This window comes from Oryctolagus cuniculus, chromosome 3 (assembly GCF_051225735.1).
Source record: "Oryctolagus cuniculus isolate XC-2025 breed Fujian yellow rabbit chromosome 3, ASM5122573v1, whole genome shotgun sequence".
Taxonomy (NCBI): domain Eukaryota; kingdom Metazoa; phylum Chordata; class Mammalia; order Lagomorpha; family Leporidae; genus Oryctolagus; species Oryctolagus cuniculus.
The window spans coordinates 173,074,867-173,101,233 of NC_142869.1; the positions used below are offsets into that span (position 1 = coordinate 173,074,867).

A 26,367-nucleotide genomic window follows, 5' to 3' on the forward strand; every position below is an offset into this window, starting at 1 on the left:
ATAGTAAATAAATTATATATGGGCAGCTGCTACATGAAGATGTGAAACGAGGTACTCCAAACACACAAACACATCCTGAGCACTTGACAACCTGGGAATGTCTCTCATTTTGCTCATTAAGAAACTCCAAAACACTGGCAGAGGAACTGTAATTCAGGAAAACCAAGATGCTCATAGTTATTTCTACTGGTATGACTTAGAAAAGGTCTGAGCGCTTATCTGTGTAATTAGCACATAAAATTACAGCTCCGAGTTAATCTTTCCAAAAAAGGAATTTATTTCTAGAGTTAATCTTTCCAAAAAGATCATTTCCAGACCAGCTCACATTTCTGTCTTCAGTTATGTTCAATATATTACCAATAAATTGAATGAATATTCATAAAAGAAATCGTCATCTTGTTGAGATGTTGACAATCAAACTCTGAGTTATCGCTACTGACTACAGTGTTAGACTGCAAATGACAGCCAGAAACTGAGATTGTTTTGCATTTCAATCTCCACTTTTAATTACTCGGATTCCAAAGGGAGAATACTTGAAATGATTCATTTCAAAAAGAACTGTTAGGAAAAGATCTGCATTCATGTTAGGTTGCCATTTTACTTTGCTAATTCAGGCACTTCTGAAGGAAGTAATTAATTCCAATTCTTTGAATACAGAATCATAGGAAGGTCAGTTCAGAAGATACAAAGGGAAATACTTGGGGCTAGTGCTCATTTAAGTTCAGTCTTCCGTACCCAGAACAGCACTGGCACAGAATAGGTGTTCAACAGAGAGTTGCGACATGAGTCACATGATGGACTAACAGCTTTGGTATGTTGGGGATCCTTCCCGGCTGTAGGTCGATGTCAGGTGCTGAGTGACATGGCCATGACCGTGCTTATGGAGCTGAGCCCCAGCAACAAAGACCTGTGTCAGAGGGGATGGCATTGTGGTGCCACAGATGACGCTGGTGCCTGTGCAGCTGGCACCCCCGATCAGAGTGTTGATTCAAGTCCTAGCTGCTCCACTTCTGATCCTTTTCCCTGCTAATGTGCCTGGGGAGACAGAGATGTTTCCAGTGCTTGGGTCCCTGACACCCATGTGGGGGACTCAGATGGAGTTCCTGGCTTCTGGCTTCATCTTTTCCAGACCCAACCGTTGCCGGTATTTGGAAAGTGAACCAGCAGATGGAAGGTCTCTCTCTCTCCCCGCTCCTCAACCTCTGCCACTCAGCCTTTCAAACAAATAAAATAAATCTTAGCAAGAAATAAAGATCTATGACAGAGCTGCTGTAATTCTGTTGATGATTCACTGGTGAGCACCCCTCCAGGAAGGACACCACCACACTCAAGGTCTGCTGCCCCCTTGGGGAAGCCTGACCCATATCCAGTAACCCTTGCCTCGGCTGGGACAACTCCAAATGGCTATATTAGGCTCAAAGCTCCCTGCAGCAATCCTCTGCCGCAGAACTGCATCGAAGCTCAAGTTCTCCCTCTCCCCACTGTGATGTCCCTTGCCCTTCACAGCTGTAGTTCCCTCTTAGGAAATCCCTAATGTACCTCCTGCACACAAAACTCAGCATCGGATCTATTCCCAAGGAATCCAACCTATGTCGAGAACCATGACCCCAAAATCTTTTAAATACTACACATCTGCAATGACATAGTCATGTCTTTATAAAGAAATTGGATGTGTATCAGGAAAGCATGCTGGATTAGAAGAGACAGGATTATATTAAAATCCTGTCATGGCAACGCGGCCCTGTGTGAGAAAATCTTCCTAAGTGGCCTTCTGATAGTGCACGCAGCCAGTGTATACAACAGCCCCCTGTAAACCATAAAGCAGTACACAAATCTCAGGAGCTAGTGCCAAATTTATGAAATTGAATATTAAATATTATGTTAAGTTCTTATTAACATAATGAATGGAAAACTATTAATTTTATACAAAAATTTTAGAAGAAAATCTTTAAAGAAACATAATTAGCATCTGAGCTTAAGTCCTAGAGCTGTCAACCCAGTAAGAGAACAATCAAATGGATTAGGTTGGTATACAGGTAGAGTGTCCCTTATCCAACATGTTTGGGACCAGAAGTGTCTCAGATTTTGGACTTTTTTAGGATCCTGGAATATTTACATATACATGAGACATCTTACAGATGGGACTTAAGTCTAAACACAAAATTAATGTATACTTCATATATACTTTACACATACAAAGGTCATTTTATACATTATTTGTAATAATTTTCTACATGAAACAAAAGCTTCATGGTGTGGAATTTCCCACTTGTGGCATCCTGCTGGCACTCCCAAAGTTTCAGATTTTGGAGTAATTCAGATTTTTTAATTATAGATGCTTAACCTGTGTAAACAGTAAGAATTGGTTATTTGTGTGTGTGTGTATATGTAAGAGAGAGAGAGAGAGAGAGAGAGAGAGAGAGAATATAAACCAATAAAAATAAAAAATACTCCTTTGGGCAGAGACCTAAAGACATATACACAATTTACTGCCTTCATTACCAAAGGCTAATTTTTTAACAGTGAAAGAAGGATGAAATATAATTATCAACACTCAGCCCTTTGCACTGTCTAAAACATAACATTATTAACTTAAAATACAGTACAGCTCTGTAGCCACATCTTCTTTTCTTATAAACAAAATAAGGCTTCAGGTCATAAACAGAACATAAATTTATCTTAATAATAAGATCATCTTTCAGTCTAATACTCCACTGTCATCTGAGTCTTTTGAAATTTGGACAGTACACTCCTATAAACCAAGACCCCCAGGGAAAAATCAGTTCAACAACCCATTTGTAAACTGTTGCTCAGCAGTTCCGCTCAGGCCCCTCATTGTCTTGCTCTGCCAACGGACAATTTCTAACTTTAGTCCTCTTCCTGACCATTGATACCTTTGCTTTCCTACTTTCAAATATGTGGCTTGCTTCCTATTTCACTGAGAAAATAAGAGTAATCATGATAGGAATTCCAGGACCCAGGGAAAAGAAAGAAAAATGGTAGAGGAAAACACATGCTGTAACTCTCCAGGAGCCCTGAGGGAGGGGCAGACTGGAGATCAGGGAAAGGTATACAATGTAATCTCCAGATGTGTGGAGTCTGCCTACTGCTGTGCCAAACAGGCTATTCCAATGTCAGTTCCCTGGTTAGTACATGTAGCCCACCTCATTAGCTTGCACTTTCAGTTCCTTGATTGGTTCACATAGCATACCTCATTAGCATACACTTTCAGTTCTTTGATCGGTTGCTATCCCTGCCTTCTGATGTGTTGCTATACTTGCCCTCTGATTGGTTGTTATTCTAATCCTCCCCTGACTGGTCAAATCTGGATCCCATTTTCAGAAAGGGGCCAATCAGAGTCACTTTGTATATAAAAGAGCCAGCACTCCCAAGCTTCTTCAGCAACTCCTCCCTTGAAGTTCCCCTCCTGACTCCTGTGGAAGGAGGTCTCTCACTTTCAGTAAGTCTCACTTTGCTCAGTAACCCTGCCCACATGGAAATTCTTCTTAGACATGAGACGAGAACCAAGATTGCCTTCGTCGTGTCACAACAATCAGAATAGAACTACCTGTGTGACTCCCCAGTCCTCTACCATCCCTCCTTATACTCTGAAGCCCCCATCCTGTCCCTGCCCACACCCCTCCACTGGGCCCCAGACTCATTCTCATCACCTACTCAAAGGCATTGCACCTGTACTTTGTCTTCCTCCCCCCGAATCAGGTGCTGCTTCTAAAATAAACTGGTCCCACCAACATGTACACCTGCTGTACTCTTACAAATTAGAAAAAAAAAAATTCCCCTTTTGGGTCTTTCCCAGCTACCATCCCATTTTTCTTGACTCGTTTATAGCTAAACTCCTCAGTAGAGCAATCTATGTGAAATTATCTCCTTTGTCCCTGTTTGCACATGAACATATTCTGTTCACTCTCTTTTACCTTTTCCAGCCCACAGCCTCTTGTGAGATTACTAAGAATTACCTTGTACCCATATTCAACTCTCAATACTTACCAAGAATCTTACGCAACCTCCCTAGAATATTTGACAGTAATTCTTTTATTAAACAGTTTTCTTCTCTAGACTTCCAAGAAAAAAAAAGCTTCCCTGCTGTTTGTCTAGCTAACTGTATACCTCTCCTTTGCTGGATTTTGTTCATCTCCCTTATCTCTTTTTGTCCAGCTGACAAGTTCAAAACTTTAGTGGCAAGGTGTAATCATTTCACATTCTTAGGAAGTATAGCTAATCCATCATCTTGTTCTCCCAGCATTACCTCCAAAATGCATCTAGAATCCAACTGTATATGGCTTTTCCTCCCTCACTTCTATCACTTCCCACCTGGAATATCATAAGAGCCTTGGATCTATTGCCCTATTTCTACCCTTGCAAGCTGACAGACAATTCCTTCAGCAGCAGAGTTATACAGAATAAATACGGGCATGTTGTACTCCTCAAATAGTCTCAGCACCCTCTCATCATACTCTTAAAATCCACAAACTTTTCCTTGACCTACTCATTCCCTCTATGGACTGGCTCTTTCCTAGATCTTCAAAATAATTCCCTGTCCCTCTCCTCTCAACTAACCAGGTTGCAGGCATATGGATTCTTGACTATTCATTCAGCACACTAAGGATGCTTACGCCACAGGACCTTAGCACTTGCAGTTTCTTCTGCCTGAGGAACACCCCACGTTCAAATCCACGTGTGCATGCACTGCTGGCGTTCAAGTCTCTTTGAATGTCATGAAAAAGCCTCATCCTGAATTTCTTATCAAAACCAGGATCCTTTATTACACTCTTCCTTTATAGCACTTACCACTGTAAGGTATTACTCATTTGTCTGCCCCACTGAAATCACAGCTCCATGCAGGCTAGCAGGACCCCTACAACTTGAAACAGCACTAGGAAAAGCAGTCAATACACACATACCAAATACATGAAATAGATGATCTGTTTGGGGTTTGAAGGCAATTCAAAAACAGGAACTTGTCCAAAAACTGGAGTGTGGTAAATTAATATATAGTCAGTTTAAAAGTAAAAATGCATTTGAAAAGGTATTGTGAATGACAGGAATATAAGTTTTTACTTATACTAACTGCATGTAAGAAAATAAGAAGTACTTATTTTATATAAGCAAACAAAATTACTTGTTCTGTATATTAAAATAAAAAGGACTGCATAGAGGAAGCAGACAGCATACGATTAACTAGGTATTCAGAATCCCAGGATTCTGAGACCTTCAGTTTCTTTACGTTTTCTGTGCCTCAGTTGCTGTGTCTGTAAAACGGGGGTAGAAATATCACCTATCACTCAACGTTGTTGGGAGAATTAAATTGTATAGTAGAGTTAAGACATTTCTCAGCTCATAGAATAGTACAATATATAACTATTGTTGCATTTGTTATTATATTTTAATATGATAAGATGCAAAGGATAGGGAAGGGTAGTAAAATAAAGTAAGTACAAAACTCCAGCTAAATGTCAATTCACAAAAATAGAAATAAACATGAACATACTTGCAAAAGGATGGACAATGCCCTTCAGAGGACAAACTGACATCATTTAACTCCCCAGACAGATTTCAAATTGGAATGCCTGCCACCGTCAAGTGCAGGCCTAATCTCTACTGCACAGCCCTGTTGTAAGCTTGTTAAATGAGGGAGAAAGATTCAATTTTAGATGAAGCAATTGATAGAGGAAAAAAAATCAGTGTTTTTGGTAAACTTGTAAAACAAAATGTACTTACATGATTTTTTTAACACTCATACTCATTGTAAGTGAAGTTGGAGCTTTAAAACCTTAACTAAAAAAAAAGTCAGAGGAAAAGTTTTAAATCCTATGTAGTTTCTATGGGACTAAGTATTTATTATGATATGTTGTTAGGAGACACCTATTTTAACTACTGCGTTGAGTAGATAAGGAAGCTGATGCCTGAAGACAAATGCAGGCCTAAGGTTTACAGCTAATTAGTGGTTACAATGGCTTTTCCCATGCTTTCGTGCCTTCGTCCATATTTTATCTCTTCCTTTCATTATTTAAATATTTGCTAGGAAAATAGAGACATCATGTTTTCACAGCCCTATCACAGTCCTCATCACCTGACAAAAGTTCTGGCAAATCAGGAACTAATTATCGTTTTATTCCGAGCATTGTTTGCTCACAGTAAAAACTCCATAAATGCAAACAGCATTGGTTATATTGCAATGTTGAATGTTTCAGTTTCATCTTTTAATGCCTAGCATCTAGTATAGTATCTGGCATACAGCTGTCGCTCCCCCTCTTCGTGGAGGAACGACACAGGACCCTGCGCTGTTCTTTTGTCTGCTCGGCCCTCCCCGGGTTTGCTGCTGGTTCTTCCCGGGTTGGCTACCAACCCTTCCACCTCCACTTCCGCGGGGGAGCGGCACACCGCCGGCCGGCTCTCTCGGGGGCTGCACAGATGTTCCTCATAGATGTTCCTGGTGCATGTTGTCTCTCTCCTCCTTTATAGTCCTCTTCCACCAATCCCAACTCTGCTACCCACATGCCGAGTACGCTGCTCTCCTCCAATCAGGAGCAGGTCCTACAGTTTATTGGTTGAACTGGAGGCAGCTGTGTAGAAGCTGTTTCCTCCTCTCCCAGCACCGTATTGTGGGAGAGCAGATGCATAGAATAAGTCTTAATTCCAGTAACTTAGTCTAGTCCGAGTTGCTCCCCACATATAGCTGGTGCAAATATGTAGCTATGGAAAGTATGAATGCATGAATGGCTGGGTGGCTATGCCATTTTAGCATATTTTTCAAATTTAATCAAGGTCAAAATATGAAATTGGGAAACAGTAAAAAAAACCAATAATCCATCTCCTCTTTTTCAGACTTAGTGACTCACTCTGTAATAATAGAGCAGGAGAGGGAAAAGGTAGTAATCTTACAGTAGAGGAAGGGGTCAAATGCCACCCTAACCAAGTGGCTAAGTCAACAAACATCATCAGGAGCATCAGTGGGCACTTGCTAAGTCCTAACGTGAGAGGCCAAGATGGGCACTCATCTCTGCAGTGTTCTTCCCAAGAAGCCGTAACCCAGCCTCATGACGAGTGAAGCAGCAGACAAAGCCAGACTAGAGGATATTCTACAGAACATCAGGCTAGTATTCCTCAGATCATCAAGGCCTTAGGAGGCAGCAAGAGGTAAGGCTGAGAAACTGCCACAGACCAGAGGAAATGGGGCAGATACGCCCACACAAGGCAATGGGGTGCTCTGGATTGGACTTGGGATAGAAAGTGGGAGGGTTTAGTTCAACTGTTGCAATATCAGTTTCTCTAACAATGTACCATGGAAACATAAAGTGTTTAACAGTGGGGGAAACTGAGTGAGGGGTATATAGGATCTCTCAATAATATCTTTGCAACTTTTTTGTAACTCTAAAACTATTTGAAAGCAGAAAGTTGATTTAAAACAAGTAATAGATAACAGGATGCACTTAAGAGAAGTATTAGGACTTAAGGGAAAGAATTTGCAGTGATCTGGTCAGACAATCAAATAGCATCATGGTCATGGGCTTTACAGGTTAAAGCATCTTGTCATCACAGTAGATTCTTATATGAGTAAACAAATTAAATTGTATGATTAATTGCATTTTGTCCCACATCTTTCTGTAATATTTATTGCTGTTTTCAATTCTGCTTTTGAAACTAGGAAAGCGTGTTGGACAGTGGTGCTGTGCACTGTGGGTAGTGAGCTAACTGTAGCCAAAAACAGCTCTGAGCAGAGTAGGTCAGACCCTGCACTGCGTCTGGTTTCATGGACCTGCAGACTGATGGGCAGGGAGGCAATGGGGCCTCATAACAAAACCAGCCGTAATAATTAGAGCTACCACTTATGTACAGCACGCTAATGTGCCAGACGGTGCTCCAGGGGTCTCATTTAAGAATCACATTTAACACTCAATACCCTAGGAGGTTACAACTATACTCTCATTTTAGAGATGTGGTATTTGTCATCAGGGAAAGTAAATTACTTTATCAAAGTTACAACTTAAATGAGCAACAAATATGTGACTTTTCTACTAAACAATGAAATTCCATTAGGGTAAATGCTTAATTACATTTAAGCAAGGTACAACTGTAATATCACTAATCTTGAACAATACACTGAGAGACTATACATGATCTATATCATCAAAATATTCATTAGATTGAGGTAAGTATGTGAAAGTGCTGTTGAACACTATATTATAAATATCAGTCCTTTCCTATATTTATAGATTAGTGTACATCTGTTTTCAATTGGCTCTAAACTGGCTTTTGCTGTTTGTGTTTTAGTGGTTAGACTCCATGAGAATTATTATGGCAATTGAAAATTGCATAATAAGCTAGTGCCAAAAGTAAAGTTTAACCCCTTTAGGATAGGATAAGTAAATTTTGGTCAATAACAAGTTATTCCAGATATAAAAATGTATGGCATGTGTTAATGAATCTCCTTTGGAGTTATGAATAGAACAGATTTTCTTTTTTTTAATTTATTTTTTTTATTTTTGACAGGCAGAGTGGACAGTGAGAGAGAGAGACAGAGACAGAGAGAAAGGTCTTCCTTTTGCCATTGGTTCACCCTCCAATGGCCGCCACGGCAGGTGCGCTGCGGCCAGCACATCGCGCTGATCTGAAGCCAGGAGCCAGGTGCTTCTCCTGGTCTCCCATGCAGGTGCAGGGCCCAAGCACCTGGGCCATCCTCCACTGCACTCCCTGGCCACAGCAGAGAGCTGGCCTGGAAGAGGGGCAACCGGGACAGAATCCGGCGCCCCGACCGGGACTAGAACCTGGTGTGCTGGCACCTCAAGGCAGAGGATTAGCCTATTGAGCCACGGTGCCGGCCATAGAACAGATTTTCAAAAACTAATTATTGAGCCTATGGTTATAGGCTTTATTGGGGCCCTGTTTATATACTTTATTCAGCTTATGGGTAAGACTCTGTTTCCATTATCACAGATAATAATTAATGGACTTGTTGAAAATCATAACCATTAACTTGAAGGCTGATATATGATAGCCAATACGGAAGACTCTAAGTGCCTCATGCCTAAAATTTACCAGCAAGAATTGAGGGGGGCGCTGTCAAGAATGAGAGCCCCAAGAGATGGAAACAAAGCAAAGAGGTGTGGAAAGGATGTGAAATATTATAGCCATCTTTTTCTACACTCAAGGAAGCAAACAATTAAAAAGGGCTGCCATTTTGTATAGCCAGGGAGCCATGCACTGCCAAAGAAAGTAGGGCTTTGTTAGACAACAAACACTCAAGCTTGTAATCTAATATGAGCTATGATCCAGACACATGAGCAAGATTCTATTAAGTGGTGATAGCAAACAGTCATGTGCTGCCTGGATGAATCACTCAGTATATTATTAAGAAAGGGACTTGGGTTCAGACTTTTGACTACTGATAATAAACGAATGGCCCAAGAGGACTTACTCCTGTGTTTTCCTAGGATGCAGGTCAGAGTACATTCCCAGGAGTCCCTTTTATGTAGATGTGTACTCTGAATTGCATTTAAGTCATACTTCTGAAATAACATCTATTCAGCATGCACATCACATATGGACCTGAACTGGATTTTGCCATTATACTCAATTTCAGTCCTGTCAGTCTTCCTGTGAATCTATAGTCAGTTGCAAGTTGGAGCTAGGCAACAGAGCAAGGGCAAGAGCAAGTCCATTAACTCAATGAACAAACTTCCCTGACAAACCAGGGATTAAAAGCATCATGACCACATGTTAAAAGTAGAGTGAATTGGCCACTTTCACTTTCACTTAATATGTTATTTTTTCAAACTCAGATCACTAGAATAAAATAATTCTTTTAGTCTTTTTTGAGATTTTTTTGTTCCTTTGAGTTCCAAAATCATAGCTGAATTTACTGGGCTTGCATTTATACCAAATTACTTTTCCCAATTTAAAAAGTTTCCTCACACAGAAGTTTATCACATAAGATATGATGTCTAAAGTACTTGCCAGGAAATGTCATCTTCTCGTGAAAACTGAAATCACAATTATCTCTGGCAATGATGGACAGATTATGCCATAGAAAAGATAGAAGAGACACCTGAAAGTCACAGATAAGCCTCACATCGCATTTCAGCCAGAAATTTCAAATGTATCCCTACAAACAGTTGACTTTCTTCAAAAGTTGTGGTAAACTGCAAAATATTACTTTAGTTCCATTATATTTTTATGTTGAAAATTGTAAGCTATTTGTTAGGAAGTTGGAAACAAAAAAGAACATAAAAAATGTTCTCTATAATTAGTAGCCCCTAAAAGTACATTTAGTTTACACTGTAGCTACATTTCACACTGCAAATAAATACACGCGTCTCTTACTTAATGAGTGAAATTTTGTTTTGTGCTAGTATGTCACAACCTCACTTACATTAGGCAGTGTAATATGTTGTTTACAAAGAAAGAGATGCAGAGGTTGAGGGAACTCTTCCTCCTCAAACTAAATTTTCTTAGCAAAGGAAATGAGGATGGAGGATGGTAGTGAAAAGTCTGGGTAGAAATTAAAGGAAAACACCTAAAAATGTTAAGGAAGCTGAAACAGTTGAGAGAACTGAAAATGCAGGTTTGGTGACGAGGCTGCCAGGGAAAGGATCCTTGCCCAGTGCCAGGTGAAGATCCTGGAAGCCCCCGTGCCCAACTCTGACAAGGTCTTTGGATTTCAGGATTCTCTTCCTCTAAAGTTCACTCCATGTTAGACTCAGGAATCAGAACTCAGAAGCTACTCTTCGATCCCTGCCAGTTTAAACCAGTTGCCTCTTACAAACTTCCAGACAGGTCCACACTGAGAGACCAGGTTAGGTTAGGGTTCATCAATCTTTGGTTCTATGTAAAACTCCTTTCTTTTGGGACCCTACCTGTTCCCTTGGACACCACATTTCCTCATCTTCTCTCATTTTATTACACTTAACTATTGGTATCCACAATTATGAAGGAGCCCAGAACACTAGTATCCAGCTCACTTATGGTTTTAATTTCTCTTGGTCTACTTTACCTATGAACCTGACAGTATACAGACAGTGATTTAAAATATTGAGCAGAACGTTAAAAATACCCACTAAAAACTGACTGATGAGGTAAGCAAATGACCATCCTTGCATTCAGAGAAGGATATAGAAAATGTGAACACTGAGAAGTCATTCCTGTGTTTACTCAGTGTAAGGTTTCAGAGGAATGGCCCATTGCCATCACTGAACCACATAATCACCACAACATTCCATATCTGTGGGCCTTAATTTGACAATATACAGTAGAATAATAGTACTGGATGTGCCTTCCGAGATAACGTTGCCATACTGTGTGAAGAATAACGACAGGTTTGACAATGCAGGCTCCAGGAAGACACTTGTGCTGTCTCCAGAGTTTTCTGGATCCTGACATAACATGTGAGATCACAGCTTTTTGCTTTTATCATTTTGGGCAAGCCTGAGAGTAAGGAGCTCTTGACGTGGAATCCACAGCGGAATGACGTTATTCTGCTGCTTTCCCATCTCTCTTCCATTTTCTTCCACTCGCAGATTATCCCTTAGATTCATGTTACTACACACCCCTCGCTGCTCCTACTACGGTTTCAGACACAAGGACGAACGAAACTACCCAAGGCGCCAAGGAGGACCACGAAGCTGACAGCAGGCTGATCACACAAAATCAACGAGCACTTCCAACTTACAAGCTTCCCGGAGTTTCTCTTTGTCATAGTGGAATCCCTCGTAGTCTTGTAAACTGATTTTGTTCACGCGGATCCGCAGCCGATCTGGGACAGACTGGGGACTGCAAGACAAGAACCAAGTGGTCAGATGCAAGTGAGAGGTCAGAGTTGGGAGTCATGCACCTGCAGGGATTAGGACATCACGCTTAGGAGAAATTGTTCATATTGAAACATACTTGTGGGTTATTTAACAGAATACAGCAATTATCTGGAGAATGCATCTCCAGAAATCAGAACTTACTGAAAATGAAGTAGGAACATGTAAATAAGTATTTATGTGATTTTTCCATTAACTTATTAAAATTTTAATACTATCATGTGTTTAGTAACAGAGTAAATTAGATTCTACTCATATGAAATGGCGAGAAGAAAGGTAGAGCTGTTAAGACTTACAGGCAAACATGCCCCTAACAGCCAAACTCGCTCAATGGTAGCTTGGCCCTCAAAAGAGACAGAAAAAAAAAAGACCTTTAAAATAGACTGGAAATCCTGCAAGCACAGGACTGAGATTGAAACAGTCACCTACCAAGGACAGTGTTGTGGCGCAGAGGGTTAAGCTGCCGCCTGCAACCCCTGCATGCCGTAAGACTGCCTACTGGAGTCCCAGCAGCTCTACTCCCCAATCAGCTTCTTGCTAATGCACCTGGGAAAGCTGTAGAAAATGGTTCAAGCGCTCACACTACTGCCACCGAGGTGGGAGATCTGGACGGATCTTCTCTGGCCATTGCAGCCATCTGGGGACTAAATCAGTGGACAGAAGATCTTTCTTTCTCTCCCCCTCTCTCTTAGTCTCCCTCTCTCTGTAACTCTGCCTTTCAAATACATAAAGAAATCTTTTTTAAAAGCCACCTATTAAAATAGGCACCTCTAGTGAACATATTATAATAAATGCTACCTGTGAGTATTCTAAAATGACAAAACATTGAATATGCTCACTGTAATTTCATTAGGAATAGAATGAAGTATGGAACTCATGCTGAAAGTATTAAATCTTAAGTGGTTTAGGACATACATTAAACAACTAAAAATGTTGTGCCAAACTTTCTGGAACATACTGTTCACCTTCACAATGTCTAACAAGATTGCCTGAATTTTCTCTCAAGTAGTATTTTCAATGTAGTCTAATCTCTGTCATTATTTGAGTTAAACAACTTTTTCTCATCAACATCATTATGGATAAATACATTGATTTAATACATTAATATCACACAATCCCTATTTGACCTCAAATCCTACCTTATGCTTAGATTTCATTGGTTGAATTTTCTCTAAAACAGGATTGTTTCTCACTTTTGGTGGTAAAAGTTACCAATGATTAAAGTAGAATAACATTATTCTTAATTTCTGTAAAGAAGGAAAAGAACAAAAGGAAGTAAAAATGAAAGGGAAGGTAGGGAAAAGGAAGGGAGGGGGAGGGAAGAGAATGGTAGGGAGGGGAAGAGAGGAGAAGAGAGGAGAGGAGAGGAGAGGAGAGGAGAGGAGAGGAGAGGAGAGGAGAGGAGAGGAGAGGAGAGGAGAGGAGAGGAGAGGAGAGAGAAGAGGAAAGGAGAGGAGAGGAGAGGAGAGGTGAGGAGAGGAGAGGAGAGGAGAGGAGAGGAGAGGAGAGGAGAGGAGAGGAGAGGAGACTAGGAGGAGGAAAGGAGAAGTAGAAATAAAGATGGAGTAACACTTTTAAAATCATAGTCAAGACACCTCTATTTACCCCATCTCAAACACACATACACAGAGCATGGACACACACCTATTTAATTTCACTGCAATCTGGAAGAGAGGGTGAAAAAAAATTCATTGTCTTGTCTAAAGCTTCATTTTAAGGAAAAGTTTAGTAAGTTTCTCCATGTAGACTTCCACTCTAATCACCAAAAAATTAACACATGTATATCCAACTATAGACACTGCCAAACATTGAACGGACAATGAACAAAGTTGGTGTGAATGTTTAAGTAGTGATAGGACATCTAGCTTTACAGCATAATGTTTGGGAATTAGCAGAACAGACCATCTATATAATGCAAACCTACAATATTAATTATAGATTGAGGTGACTTAACGTCACATAGCTACTAAGCGACAGCTGGGAACAGAGCTTTGGACTCCTCACTCATCAGTTTCATCCTCTTTCTGTTATACAATGTTCCCCTGAGAAGTCCAGACTCTTTTACCAATGGGTAAACACACATTGAATCCCATAGATTTGAGAGTAAAGACATGAAGACTACATTAGCAAAGTCAGATTATGTTCACATGGTGTTTGTGCTTGGCTTATTTTCTTTATTAAAAAAACAATAGACATGGGGATGGTTAAGTAAACTATGGTACCCTCAAACGACAGAACACTGTGGAAATATTACAAATGAGTGTATAGATCTATATTTATTCAGAAGGAAGTCTTCCAAAAACACATTGTTTAAATGATAAAAAAAAGTAATGAAAAATTATATATGGTATGAGCTCCTTGATGTGATCTGGAACATTTAGGAGTTTGTATATTCAAGTGTCAGAAGAAATATTCAATAGGCTGTACCAAGTGGTTATCTCTGTGTGGTGGGATCTGGGAAACACTTTACACTGAATTTCATCACTGAGTGTACTTTAGAGAAATAATATAGTGACCTTAAAATTATGTCAATATATAGACATATAAATAATTCAGGAAGATTTAAAATATAAAGATATGCTAAAGTGTGTTAGTTGTTAGAAGTGAGTGGAAAAGAAAGATTTTAAGTGATGAACAATTGTCACACAGTGTTTTTACCAGATAACCCCAAATTAAGGGTGTCTGATTTCATTTTCAAGTTCACCCAAGTGATCTCTAAGGACTTTAATTAGCAACTAATTTCCTACAAGCACGAAGAAGGAAGGTAGAACTATAGAATTCCATGTCCATCATATCTGCAATCAGGGAAGGAAGAGAGCAGGGGCTAAATGAGCTCTGCTGATTTTCATTGTTTTTTACCGCTGTATAGTGTTTTTGGTGCATTTAGTCAAAGGTACTTTCTGCATGTGTGTTGTAATTATATATGTTATATATATATATATATATATATATATATATATTCTTTTAATTCTGTTAATATAGTGAATCACTTTGGTAGATTCTTGATTGTTGAACAAACCTTGCACTCCCAGGTAAAACCTACATGTTTATGTTGTACTTTCATGTTAAGCACTCTCTAATTTTAAAAAAATTGATGATTTTATACTATTTAAACATTCAAATATTAAAAAAAAAGCAGCAGTTGCCACGTGGGCAATAGGATTCAGTGAGTGACGACAAACTATTCTATGCACTCCTACTCCATGGAGCACCCCTAACTCTGGGCTAATCAGTGTGTCCACATGTTTCTATCTCCCAAGTTCCTATATATGACCTCTAATTCTAACCCACACACCACTGCCTCTTGAACCATTGGCCTTGTGCCAACCTTCCTGATTTCCAGGAGGCACACAATCAAAACTCAACAGAACTATCATTTGAATTCAAATTTTCAGATCCCAAATTAATCCAGATACTATTTTTAAAATTTTTATTTGTATGTATCTCACAAATACAAGATTAGGAAAATAGCAATTCTTCCCACTGTACTCTCCTTCCACCCACTTCCCTCCCTTCCTCCTTCCTCTCCTGTTTAGTCTGAGAAAAAAAAAAAAGAAAAAGAAAAAGCGAAGGCAGGCATGAAGGAAGGAAGGAAGGGAGGGAGAGAGGGAGGGAAAGAACTAAGAGAACTGTTCCTCACCAGTCTAGACAAGGGCTGTCCTGTTACTGCTTCTTGAAGATGATTTCACTTTTTTCCCCCTTCCTCTTTTCCCTTCCTTCCTCTCCCCTCTTTCCTTTTATAAACTTAATTATCTTTAAAGAAGAACCCAAGGATGATACATCTTTTGCAAGCTCTTAGACATAACTTATGAGACATAATAATATCCTCCATTTAATACACTATAAGGAAGTGATTCTTGAGAACAAGTTTTACTAATAAGTCTCATGATACAACTCTTGGGGACAGAGGTCCTACATGGGAAGTTAGTGCACAATGACTCTTGTTGTTTATTTAACAAATAACACTCTTATGTATGACATCAGTGATCACCCAAGGCTCTTGACACGAGCTGCCTCAGCTATGGAAGCCTTTTGGATCACTAGCTTGACTAAGTCATAAGCAAAGTGGAAGTTCTCTCCTCCCTTCAGAGAAAAGTACATCCTTTTTGGGGGGCCACTTCTTTCCATGGGATCTCACTCACAGGTCTTCTTTATGTAGGACATGTTTTGCCAGAGTGTCTTGGCTTTCCATGCCTGAAATGCTCCCCCTCGGCTTTTCAGCCAGACCAGGGCTGATTCTGAGGTCAGAGTGCTACTTAAAGTTATTGTCATTCTATGAGTCTGCTGTATGGTTTGCTTCCCATGTTGGTGCCTTCACTTCTTTTTATTTCAAGATACTATTTTATTTCATTTGCAGAATAGCTAGCTGAATAAGACAGAATAAAACAGAGACTGCTCCGAATTACCTCTTAAAGCTGCCTCCTATCCACCTTCCTACATAGTCACTCTCCTGTTTTCAGCTCTCATCTTCCCCAAAACCTACAAAACCTCTCACTTTCCCAGCAGAAGCTTGATTAAGTTGAGTCTTCTGACCAGGGTATCTGGTATTCTGCCTTCTATCAAACTTTGCCTCAATTGAAGCCCATCAACAAAGTTCAGGACATTAGACTACAAATTCCATGAAGAAAAAGACCTTTGAGTCATTCTCAACCCTGGTGTAAACAGTAGGCATGGGAGGAAACATAGTAAAGTAGTTAAGAGCTCAGGTTCCAAGTCAGATTGCTTAGATGTGAGGTAAAGGTCTTCCAATTACTGGTGAATCAGGAAATCTTTGCTTCAGTTTTCTCACAGATAAAGTGGAGATAACAGAAATTTTCAATCTAGGGGGAAATTGTGAATATTACATGAGTCAACACATGTGTAGTATTTAGAAAAAATGCCTAGCATGCTATAAGTGCTCAATAGATATTAGCTATTATCATTATAATAATTGTTCTGAAATAGCTCTCTGCTGAACTAACAATAGCATTTGTTTCTGCCAAATATGGGAAGAAATGTAGAACACAGACTGGACTTCCTCTGGGGGATATGGCCTACCTTGGCTGGTGTCATGTTATTTTACAATCGTTGATCTTCTAATCTGGTATTTTATAAGACCAACAAATGACATGAAAACAGACAAGTAGGACATAAGGGAGAAAAGTGCACAGAGATTAAGCCAAAGCCAACAAATTCAATTTCATCCCTTTATGTCAAAATATATTAGTGTCCTATTAATGGATGACTAAAGGTAAAGGATGACAAAGCTGTTCCTTGGAGTCTGGGGAATAGTACCGCCATTAGTTTTCTAAAATTAAATGTTTCCAAGGAAGTTAATAGAGCATAGAAGAGACTAACAATGTGGTAAAAATAAATTTGCCTTTGGGCCAAAATCTAACACAAGCTACCCCCTTACTGCTTTGGGCTGTATACAAGGATGTTCTAAAACCAGACTTACACAAAATCTTTCATGTTTCTTAAAAGAGGTTCAGAAATCTGAGAACTCCCTTTCATACTGGGACAGTGACCTCAACTTGTTGTCTTCTCACAAATTTCCTCTGCAACATTGAGATTGGGATCCTTATGCAAAGTAGCAGAAGTTCAGGGTCCTAACTTAACTCACAAAAGTCCCCCATGATGACTTTCTGAAGAACTATAATAATAGTACCTGTCATTAAGTCACTCATCTGGGATTTCAACAATCTCCATATCAACAGTTTCCCTAATCCATTTTATAAACATCTGTCACCCTAAGATGTTGGAAGGCAGATGGATGGCCATACCATTGTGATAACTCCCTCAATACTCACTGCCATTCAACTTACAACTAATTCTCACTACCTCTATTTTCCTGAAGGTGTTACCGTTAGTGTTTTTAATTATTTATTTTATAGATACAGAGTTCTCCTTATTCGTGACTTAGCACCTTTCTTAGGTCCTCTAATAATGACTCTGTCCTTTGTATCTAGCCCACTTGGGCCTCATTCCTTTGTAATCATAGCCTCTACTCTAACACCCATGGCTCTACTCCTGACCTGTGTGTATTGATGGTCCTCTCCCACACTTAATTTTGTATGATTATTCAGAATTTCTCTACAGACAAACCCCTCTACCTGCCAAAGTTGTGTGGCCTTTCTTCCGGTCTTGTTTGGGATCAGCTTTAAACCACGTCCATCAAACAGTCTTCACAAGGGTCCAGAGACCCACCCACCCCATTTCCTCTCCTGTATGAAATCCTCTCATTACCTGGTTAATGTCACTCTTAGGATCATTCGTTGCTATTCTCACCCTGTCTTTTATACTACTATGTTTGTTTAAGTGTTTACAGGAGTTGATAATGGAACGAACCAAGGCCTTCAGCAACCTGGAGATCAACCAAATGCTCCTACAGGGATATACTTGGCTCCCCATCCAGGAGACAGTGGCTTGAGACATCACCCCATGCCAGTGAAGAGTACCTCATTGCCCCATGTCATCAGGAAGTAGCTCAAAAAACAGATCATCATTTCTCTACCCCTCCTGGACTTTTGGGACTAATGTAATCCCATACAACTTCCCCTCCATTGGGAGTAAGTGCACAGTGATTCCTGTTGTTGACTGAACAAATTGACACTCTTGTTTATGGCCTCAGTAATCACCCTAGGCTCTTGTCATGAGCTGCCAAGGCTATGGAAGCCTTTTGAGTTCACCAACTCCGATCTTATTTAGACAAGGTCATAGTCAAAGTGGAAGTTCTCTACTCCCTTCAGAGAAAGGTACCTCCTTCTTTGATGGCCTGTTCTTTCCACTGGGATCTCACTTGCAGAGATCTTTCATTTAGTTTTTTCTTTTCCAGAGTGTCTTGGCTTTCCATGCCTGAAATACCCTTATGGGCTCTTCAGCCAGATCTGAATGCCTTAAGGGCTGATTCTGAGGTCAGAGTGCTATTGAGGACATCTGCCATTCTATGAGTCTGCTGTGTATCCTGCTTCTCATGTTGGATCGTTCTCTCCTTTTTAATTCTACCAGTTAGTATTTTCAGACACTAGTCTTGCTTATGTGATCCCTTTGACTCTTAATCCTATCATTATAATCAATTGTGAACTGAAATTGATCACTTGGACTAGTGAGATGGCATTGGTACATGCCACCTCGATGGGATTGAATTGGAATCCCCTGGCACATTTCTAACTCTACCGGTTGGGGCAAGTCCGATTGAGCATGTCCCAAATTGTATATCTCCTCCCTCTCTTATTCCCACTCTTCTATTTAACAGGGATCACTTTTCAGTTAAATTTAAACACCTAAGAATAACTGTGTGTTAATTAAAGAGTTCAACCAATATTATTAAGTAGAAAAAAATACTAAAAGAGATAAAGTATTGAGTTATTCATCAACAGCCAGGACAGGGGCTGATCAAGTCACTGTTTCTCATAGTGTCCATTTCACTTCAACAGGTTTCCTTTTTGGTGCTCAGTTAGTTGTCACCAATCAGGGAGAACATAAATTTGTCCCTTTGGGACTGGCCTATTTCACTCAGCATGATATTTTCCAGGTTCCTCCATTTTGTTGCAAATGAACAGATTTCATTTTTTTTACTACTGTATAGTATTCTATAGAGTACATGTCCCATAATTTCTTTATCCAGTCTAATGTTGATGGGCATTTAGGTTGATTCCAGGTCTTAGCTATTGTGAATTGAGCTGCAATAAATATTAAGGTGCAGACAGCTTTTTTGTTTGCCAATTTCATTTCCTTTGGGTAAATTCCAAGGAGTGGGATGGCTGGGTTGTATGGTAGGGTTATATTCAGGTTTCTGAGGAATCTCCAAATTGACTTCCATAGTGGCTTTACCAGTTTGCACTCCCACCAACAGTGGGTTAGTGTCCCTTTTTCCCCACATCCTCGCCAGCCTCTGTTATTGGTAGATTTCTGTATGTGAGCCATTCTAACTGGGGTGAGGTGAAACCTCATTGTGGTTTTGATTTGCATTTCCCTGAAGGCTAGTGATCCTGAACATTTTTCCATGTGTCTGTTGGCCACTTGGATTTCCTCCTTTGAGAAATGTCTATAAACACTTCCAAACAGGTGACTGAACAAACTGCAAGCAAGTTGAATTCCTCTGGGATGGCTTACAGCCCTGAAGGGTTTGCACAGTTTGGCACTGGACCATCTCTGAGCTACTTTCCTGTGGATTTTCTCTCTGAGAATGTGGGCAAAATTCTTATTCACCTGTCCACTTCTATCCATTGATCTCTGAGTCAGTGGGCAAGTCCATGCTGGATTATGCTATCACATCCTTACATTGTTATCTTCACTGGAGTCACAGAAATAAAAAGAGAAAGAATACACAAATGGAAGGTGTCCCTACCAAAAAAGGTGGGCAGCTTCAAGGTCTGAACTTTGTTGCTGAACTTATTTTATGACTAACCTGTTCTTCAGTTAAACAGTATTGAACCAGAGATATCCATCATCACATTCTTACATTAGTTATCAAGCTAGATCTTACTTAAATATGACTATACTCTGTGATTTCCTTTAACAACCACCAAGAAATTGCTGAAATTTACTTTGGGGAAATTTTCAAAACACCAGTGGCAATAACCTATTCTTTCCAAGCACATGTCTAAGTTTTTCTCTTTATATGGGACAATAATACTAAAATGGATCAAGGCCTCTGAAAAGTCTTAAAATGAATTTTTGACAACTGCTGAGTTCAGACAGAGCCTTAATAATTCTGCTGTCTTCTGCCTGGAATGGAGAATAGTATCTCAGTTATCTGAGGTATACCATACAGAGGTTTTTGAATCTTGAACCAAGAATGAACTAAAATCACATTTACAACAGTCACTCCTGAGCCAACATACTTTTCTGGAGAAAGTACACCGATATGGCTGGTGTTATGGTGTAGCAGGTAAAGCTGCCACCTTTGACATCAGCATCCAGTATGAGCACTAGTTCGTGTCCCAACTGCTCCACTTCTGATCCAGCTTCCTGCTAACGCACCTGGAAAAGCAGTGGAAGATAGTCCAAATGCCTTGGCCCCTGCCACCCATGTGAGAGACCTGAAAGAAGCTCCTGGCTCCTGACTTTGCAGCCAGATGGGGAGCGAACCAGCAGATGGATGATCTCTCTCTGTCTTTCTCTAATTCTGACTTTCAAATGAAATAGACAAACATTTAAAAGAAAAAAAGAAAGTACATCGAAAAGCTAATTCATTTCGACAAAAGTTAAATTAAGTCCTCAGACATCCATTTGTGAGGTAGTTAATAAGCTATGTCATGGCTTACAAATCAGTTGAGACATCTGTCCCTGCATACCTTCCTATAAGTATTCCAGGGTTGGGAGGTGTCTTCAGTTTTGCCTACTTCAATATTTGCTATTACATCAGAGTCTCTAATCCCTTATGATGGTATCTTCAAACAGCTACTCAGTCTCTGTCTGATCTTCACCCAGCAGCAGGTAATAGATAGAAGTGACTTACTCTTTATTCACACTGCCCCAATTACTTGTAAATTCTCTCTAAAGATTTGAAGTCTTCTTCTCCATAGCTTGTGTTCATTGTTTCTTCTATCACCACTTCAGTGTGTATTTTTTAAAAATTATTTTGAAAGAGAGAGAGAGAGACAGAGGGAGCCCCCATCCATTGGCTCACTCCCCAAATGCCGTCAATTGCTAGGACTAGGCTGGGTTGGAGCCAGGAATACAACCCAAGATTCCCACATGACTGGCAGGAACCTAACTACTTGAACCTTCACTGCTGCCTCCCAGGGTCTGTAGTGAAGGGAATCAAGGCAGAGCTGGAAACCAAACCTAGACTCAGCAATGCAGGATGCAGGTATTTTAATGGCCAAGCTAAAGGCCTACTCCAGAACTAAAAGCAAAAAAAAAAAAAAAAAAAAAAAAAAAGTGCAAACTTTAAGCACCAAGGCTAGATGCATAACAAAGAAATATTTGCTGACTTTCTGGGTAAAAGTTTAAAAATAAACCAGATGTCCCAAATATCAAGCAACTTTTATAATATTGGCTGAAATAAAACTTAATTTTTCCATAGATCTTCAAAAACAGATTATAATTAAAATTTTTCATGCTTCCATGGAAATTTATAATAAATCAGTATGCTTTTGAAACTTGTAATAAATGAATCTGTGTTGGTAAAATTATCATGCAGTTATCATGTTCATGGCATTTAAAGGAGAAGTCAAGGTGACGAGCAAGTACAAGGTTGGCTCAGGGACTTTGTGAAGCAGCTCCACAGACATTGGTTTAGAGGAAAATAAGCCAAGAGGCTTGAATTCTATTGAAAATGCTCCTGACCACCTGTCTGTGGCAGTGAACATCATCAACATTACTGATCGGGCATCCAAGTCTGAGACTCGCATGTGAAACCACCTTCACATACACACAGTGATGCAGCTTCCACAAGAGACACAGACTTGATCTGTCAGCCACTGCTACGTTTTGGATGTTGACTGTCCCTGCAGAGGACCCTGTGCAGAGGCTTGGTCCCAGGAGAGTGGTGCTGGGAGGTGATGGGATCTTTGAGAGGTAAGGCTGCTGCGAAGTCCTGAGGTCTCTTGGGGCACTGCCTTTGGAAGGGAATGCTGGTCTCCTGGAGTCAGTTCTTGTCCTAGAAGCCAGAGCCTGAGCCCCGAGTCTCTCCCGGGCTTCTTTTTCTGACATGTGACTTCTGCTCCCACACATGCTCCCACCATCTGCCATGGGGCACTCACCAGCCTGTGTCATGCTATCTGGCCTTCATCTTTCAGAGCTGGAGACCTCTTTGCTTCATCACTTAGGCTCAGTGCTCACCTTATTTCGCCTGGAACAGCACTCCACCTGGTGGTTAACTCCCTGCTCCTAGAAGCTTACTTCTTTTGAATTTCTGTTCAAAACACTTCTGGTTTCCAAGCTGTTTCAAGTGGCGCCTTCCTTCTCTTCCCTGAAATCATCCTCCTCTAAATGGCTTTCAAACATTTATGTTTCTTTCCTCTTCCACTAAAATGCCAGCTGACCAAGCTACTAACTCTGTGGACTCCCTGCACCCAAAATTTCCACCCCACTACACATCGTTCACAATATAGATGTGATTGTACTATGATGATTTTTCTTCCCCTTTAAATCATACACTCTTCAAGGATGAGATACCCAGCTACAGATATCTTTACAGCTCCCACAATGTTTACCAAACATGAGGCTTCTGACATGTGTTACATTACTCTTCCCCATAGGGATTTCCCAATTTTGTAATAAAAAATATTTTTCATGACAGCTGACTACATTCTTGATCACATCCAATCACATGTGACATGTAATGTACATCGCTGGCCCGAATGGGGACTACCCTACAGAATTTGAGTCAAAGGGAAAATAGACTGCCATTGTTAAAATCAACAAACAAGAAGTAGTCTCAGTGCTCATGGATGATAACCTTGCTGTGTTACTTTCACATATGAATTGACTGTCTGCTCAATAAAAGTGGAGAAGAATTTCCACTTGTGATTAGACACTGTCTGCAAATTTAAGTTTCATGGAGTCTGCTTCCAAATATTTGCTGAACGGACAACTAAAGATGGTGACTTTAAAGGAAAAAAGCCTTTAGGGTGAGTGTTTTAGCCTTTAAGTTCTCACTTAAACAGTATAAAATCCGGGGCCAGCCCTGCAGCTTAGCAGGTAAAAACTGCTGCTTGCAGTGCTGGGATCCCACATGGCTGCCAGTTCAAGATCTGGCTGCTCCACTTCCGACCCAGCTCCCTGCTAATGTGCCTGGGAAAGCAGCAGCAGATGGCCCAAGTCCTTCAGCCCCTGCACCCACATGGAAGACCTGGAAGATGCTCCTGGCTTCGTTTCGGCCCAGACAGCCATTACTGCCATTTGGGGAGTGAACCAGTGGATGGGAGACTTCTCTCATCTCGTCTCTGCCTCTGACTCACTGTAACTCTGCCTTTCAAATACTAAATAAATCTTCTAAAAAAGAGTCTAAAATCTGTACAAATATCACAGTGAAAGACAAAGAAGACAAAATACCACAGGAAATAATGTTACATATAAATTGGAGATAGACGGGATATGGATATGTGTAATTGAATGCTGTAAATTTGAATTGCTGAAATGAAGAACAGTTAAGAATCGTCAAAATGGGAACAAATAAAGAACTCAAGCTCTTTCTTTCATCACATTGAGCCAAAATCATTCCCAATTTAAGAAGTTAATCCATATAATTGAGTTTGCTGCCTACTAAAAATTACTGAAGAATATTACAAAACAGTAAAACAAGCTATTTTTAGTGTTGTAGCCTGAAATGGTATAGAGAACTTTTGGCTGCTGTGTTTGCATAAAGAACTAATTAATCACTATCTCCGATGTAATAAGAAGCCATTGGGCTTGAGCAATGAGACATAACAGAATACAATCACTCCCAAGCCATCACAACAGTTTTATCTCATATGCTCATGCATTTTCTACTTCAAGTATCAATTTCTTTCTTATTTACTTGAGATTTATTTGAGAGGTAGAGTTACAGACAGAGTGGAGAGAGAGAAAGGTCTTCTATCCACTGGTTCACTCCCCAAATGGCCACAACAGCCAGAACGTGGCTGATCTGAAGCCAGAAGCCAGGGAATTCTTCCAGGGGCGCAAGCACTTGGGCCATCTTCCACTGCTTTTCCAGGCCATAGTAGGGAGCTGGATCAGAAGAGGCGCAGCCAGGACAAGAATTGGCACCCATAAGGGATGCTGGTGCTGCAGGTGGAGGCTTAGTCTACTATGCCACAGCATCCACCCCGGAAGTATTAATTTCTATGTATTACAGGAATATCTTACATTATTTATTTTCTACTGAAAGTACTGAAAACTTTTGCTTTGGTTTGCAGTCATTAACTGCTGTATTATCCTGTTTTTATTTGCAAACAATAGGTAATTTGACTTTACTGGAAAAGTGTGTGCAGGAAGTGTTACTATTTGGGTAGTTTAAAAAATGTCATTTTACAGAAGAAAATACTTGTGCTCTTTTACAAAAATCACAACCCCTGTAAGTATACAGCTACTACAATATTTGCTCACATTGCAGTAACTCTAACAACTTTGATGAATCAAGCAGTGGATTTGAGTGGGTGTCTATGTGTAACACTAAAACAATGTTTTTTTAAAAAAACTAGACTATATGTACTGTAAAAATATTTAGCACTTACTTCATCTACAAGCCAACTCAAAAAAATCAAGAATTTAGAATTTTTATAATTAAAAATACTCAAAGCAGTGACCAAAATGCATAAAGCAATAATAGAATGGAAATTCATGGCTATCTTAAGGGGGAGAAATTGTATAATCCAATTATGTTGAGAAAAGTTGGAATGCATGAACTACAGGATGCAATCCTTTTGAAAAGCTACTCTGCAAATTGTGTGGGAGTAGGTTCGCATTCTCAGGAAGTAGGCTTGGTCAGGATGAAGTTCCATATTTTGTTTATATGATGAAATTAAAAAGTAAGCATTGGTTTGACAATAAATAGCATTACATATAAAAATTCCTTAAATGGTTTTAGCATTGCATATAAAATATTTTACTAAAGGATCCATACACTTTCCTAAAATCTGGATATTAAGGAAAGACTATTTACAGAATCATTTTTCTTAAGTAGTGTATAATTAATATTTTACTTGTTTTGTTTTGACTCATTGTTTCTTTATTCAAGGTAACTACTGCTAAAATGCTGATAACTCATCAGGAAGCTACACTGGGTCTGGAGAGGGAACCAGCATCCCTGAAGAAGTGAGACAAGACCTGTGAGTAGACAAGGTGCCCTGGTCTCTACTGTAGCCCCTGTTCCAGCTCCCCATAGGTACTGGCACGTCTGGGCAGCCATCCAAATCGCGGTTCCCATTGGTGCTGACGTGTCAGTAGCGGTCCTAATCTTGGTTTTCTACAACTCCCAGCTCAAGCTCCCCATAAGTGTTGTCTGAAGCTCCTCCCGGGTGGTCCTGAGTCCCTCAGACTACGACTAAGCCCACCGATGCTGTAACTGTCAATGTATGATGCTGATGAACCTGTAAATACTGTCAGAAACTTGGATTGGATACTCAGTCTTGGGAAGCAATTCCACTGGGTCCATTGACATTAATAAATTTCTCATCCTCCACTCAGCCTCTGGTGCCTGTTTGAACTAAGGGAACTTCCCAATGCAGCTTTGTGTAACATCACAGCTCTACGATCAACCTCACCAGGTTGGCCAACGTAGCCATTCAGATATAAACTCTTCATCATCTTCCTCTAATTCCTGATCTAATGACAGGACTTTATGTATTGATTTTCTTTTTGAATCAGTCTTCTCATCTATGCAAGAATAGATACATTCCTAGACCAGAATTTGTATAAAAAAATCATACAGTAATCTTATCAATATAACAATTACGAATCAATAAAGATATCTTTCGCAAAATTTGGCAGCAAGCTTGAGAAAAAGTTACTTAAAATGTACTTTTAGGGGTAGACTGATAAAATAACCACAAAATAACTAGGCATTCGGTGCTAGAAGAACTAAAAGGAAAACAATGGAAGAGAAAGAAAAGAATGGCTTTACTGATGGAAC

At 40.0% G+C, this 26,367-nt stretch overlaps 1 protein-coding gene across 12 annotated transcripts in view; it reads right to left on the reverse strand.

The window, feature by feature from the left end:
• The window catches only part of DGKI (diacylglycerol kinase iota), a 507,839-nt gene that overhangs the window by 111,726 nt on the left and 369,746 nt on the right, over positions 1–26,367 (reverse strand). For all 12 annotated transcript variants that reach the window (XR_007920530.3, XM_051849035.3, XM_051849034.3 and 9 more), the window contains one exon: positions 11,687–11,787. Coding sequence is in view for 11 of the 12 variants with exons in the window: in XM_051849035.3 (XP_051704995.3) it covers positions 11,687–11,787 (101 nt within the window). In the remaining variant the exon portion in view is untranslated. The remainder of the gene's footprint in view (positions 1–11,686; positions 11,788–26,367) is intronic.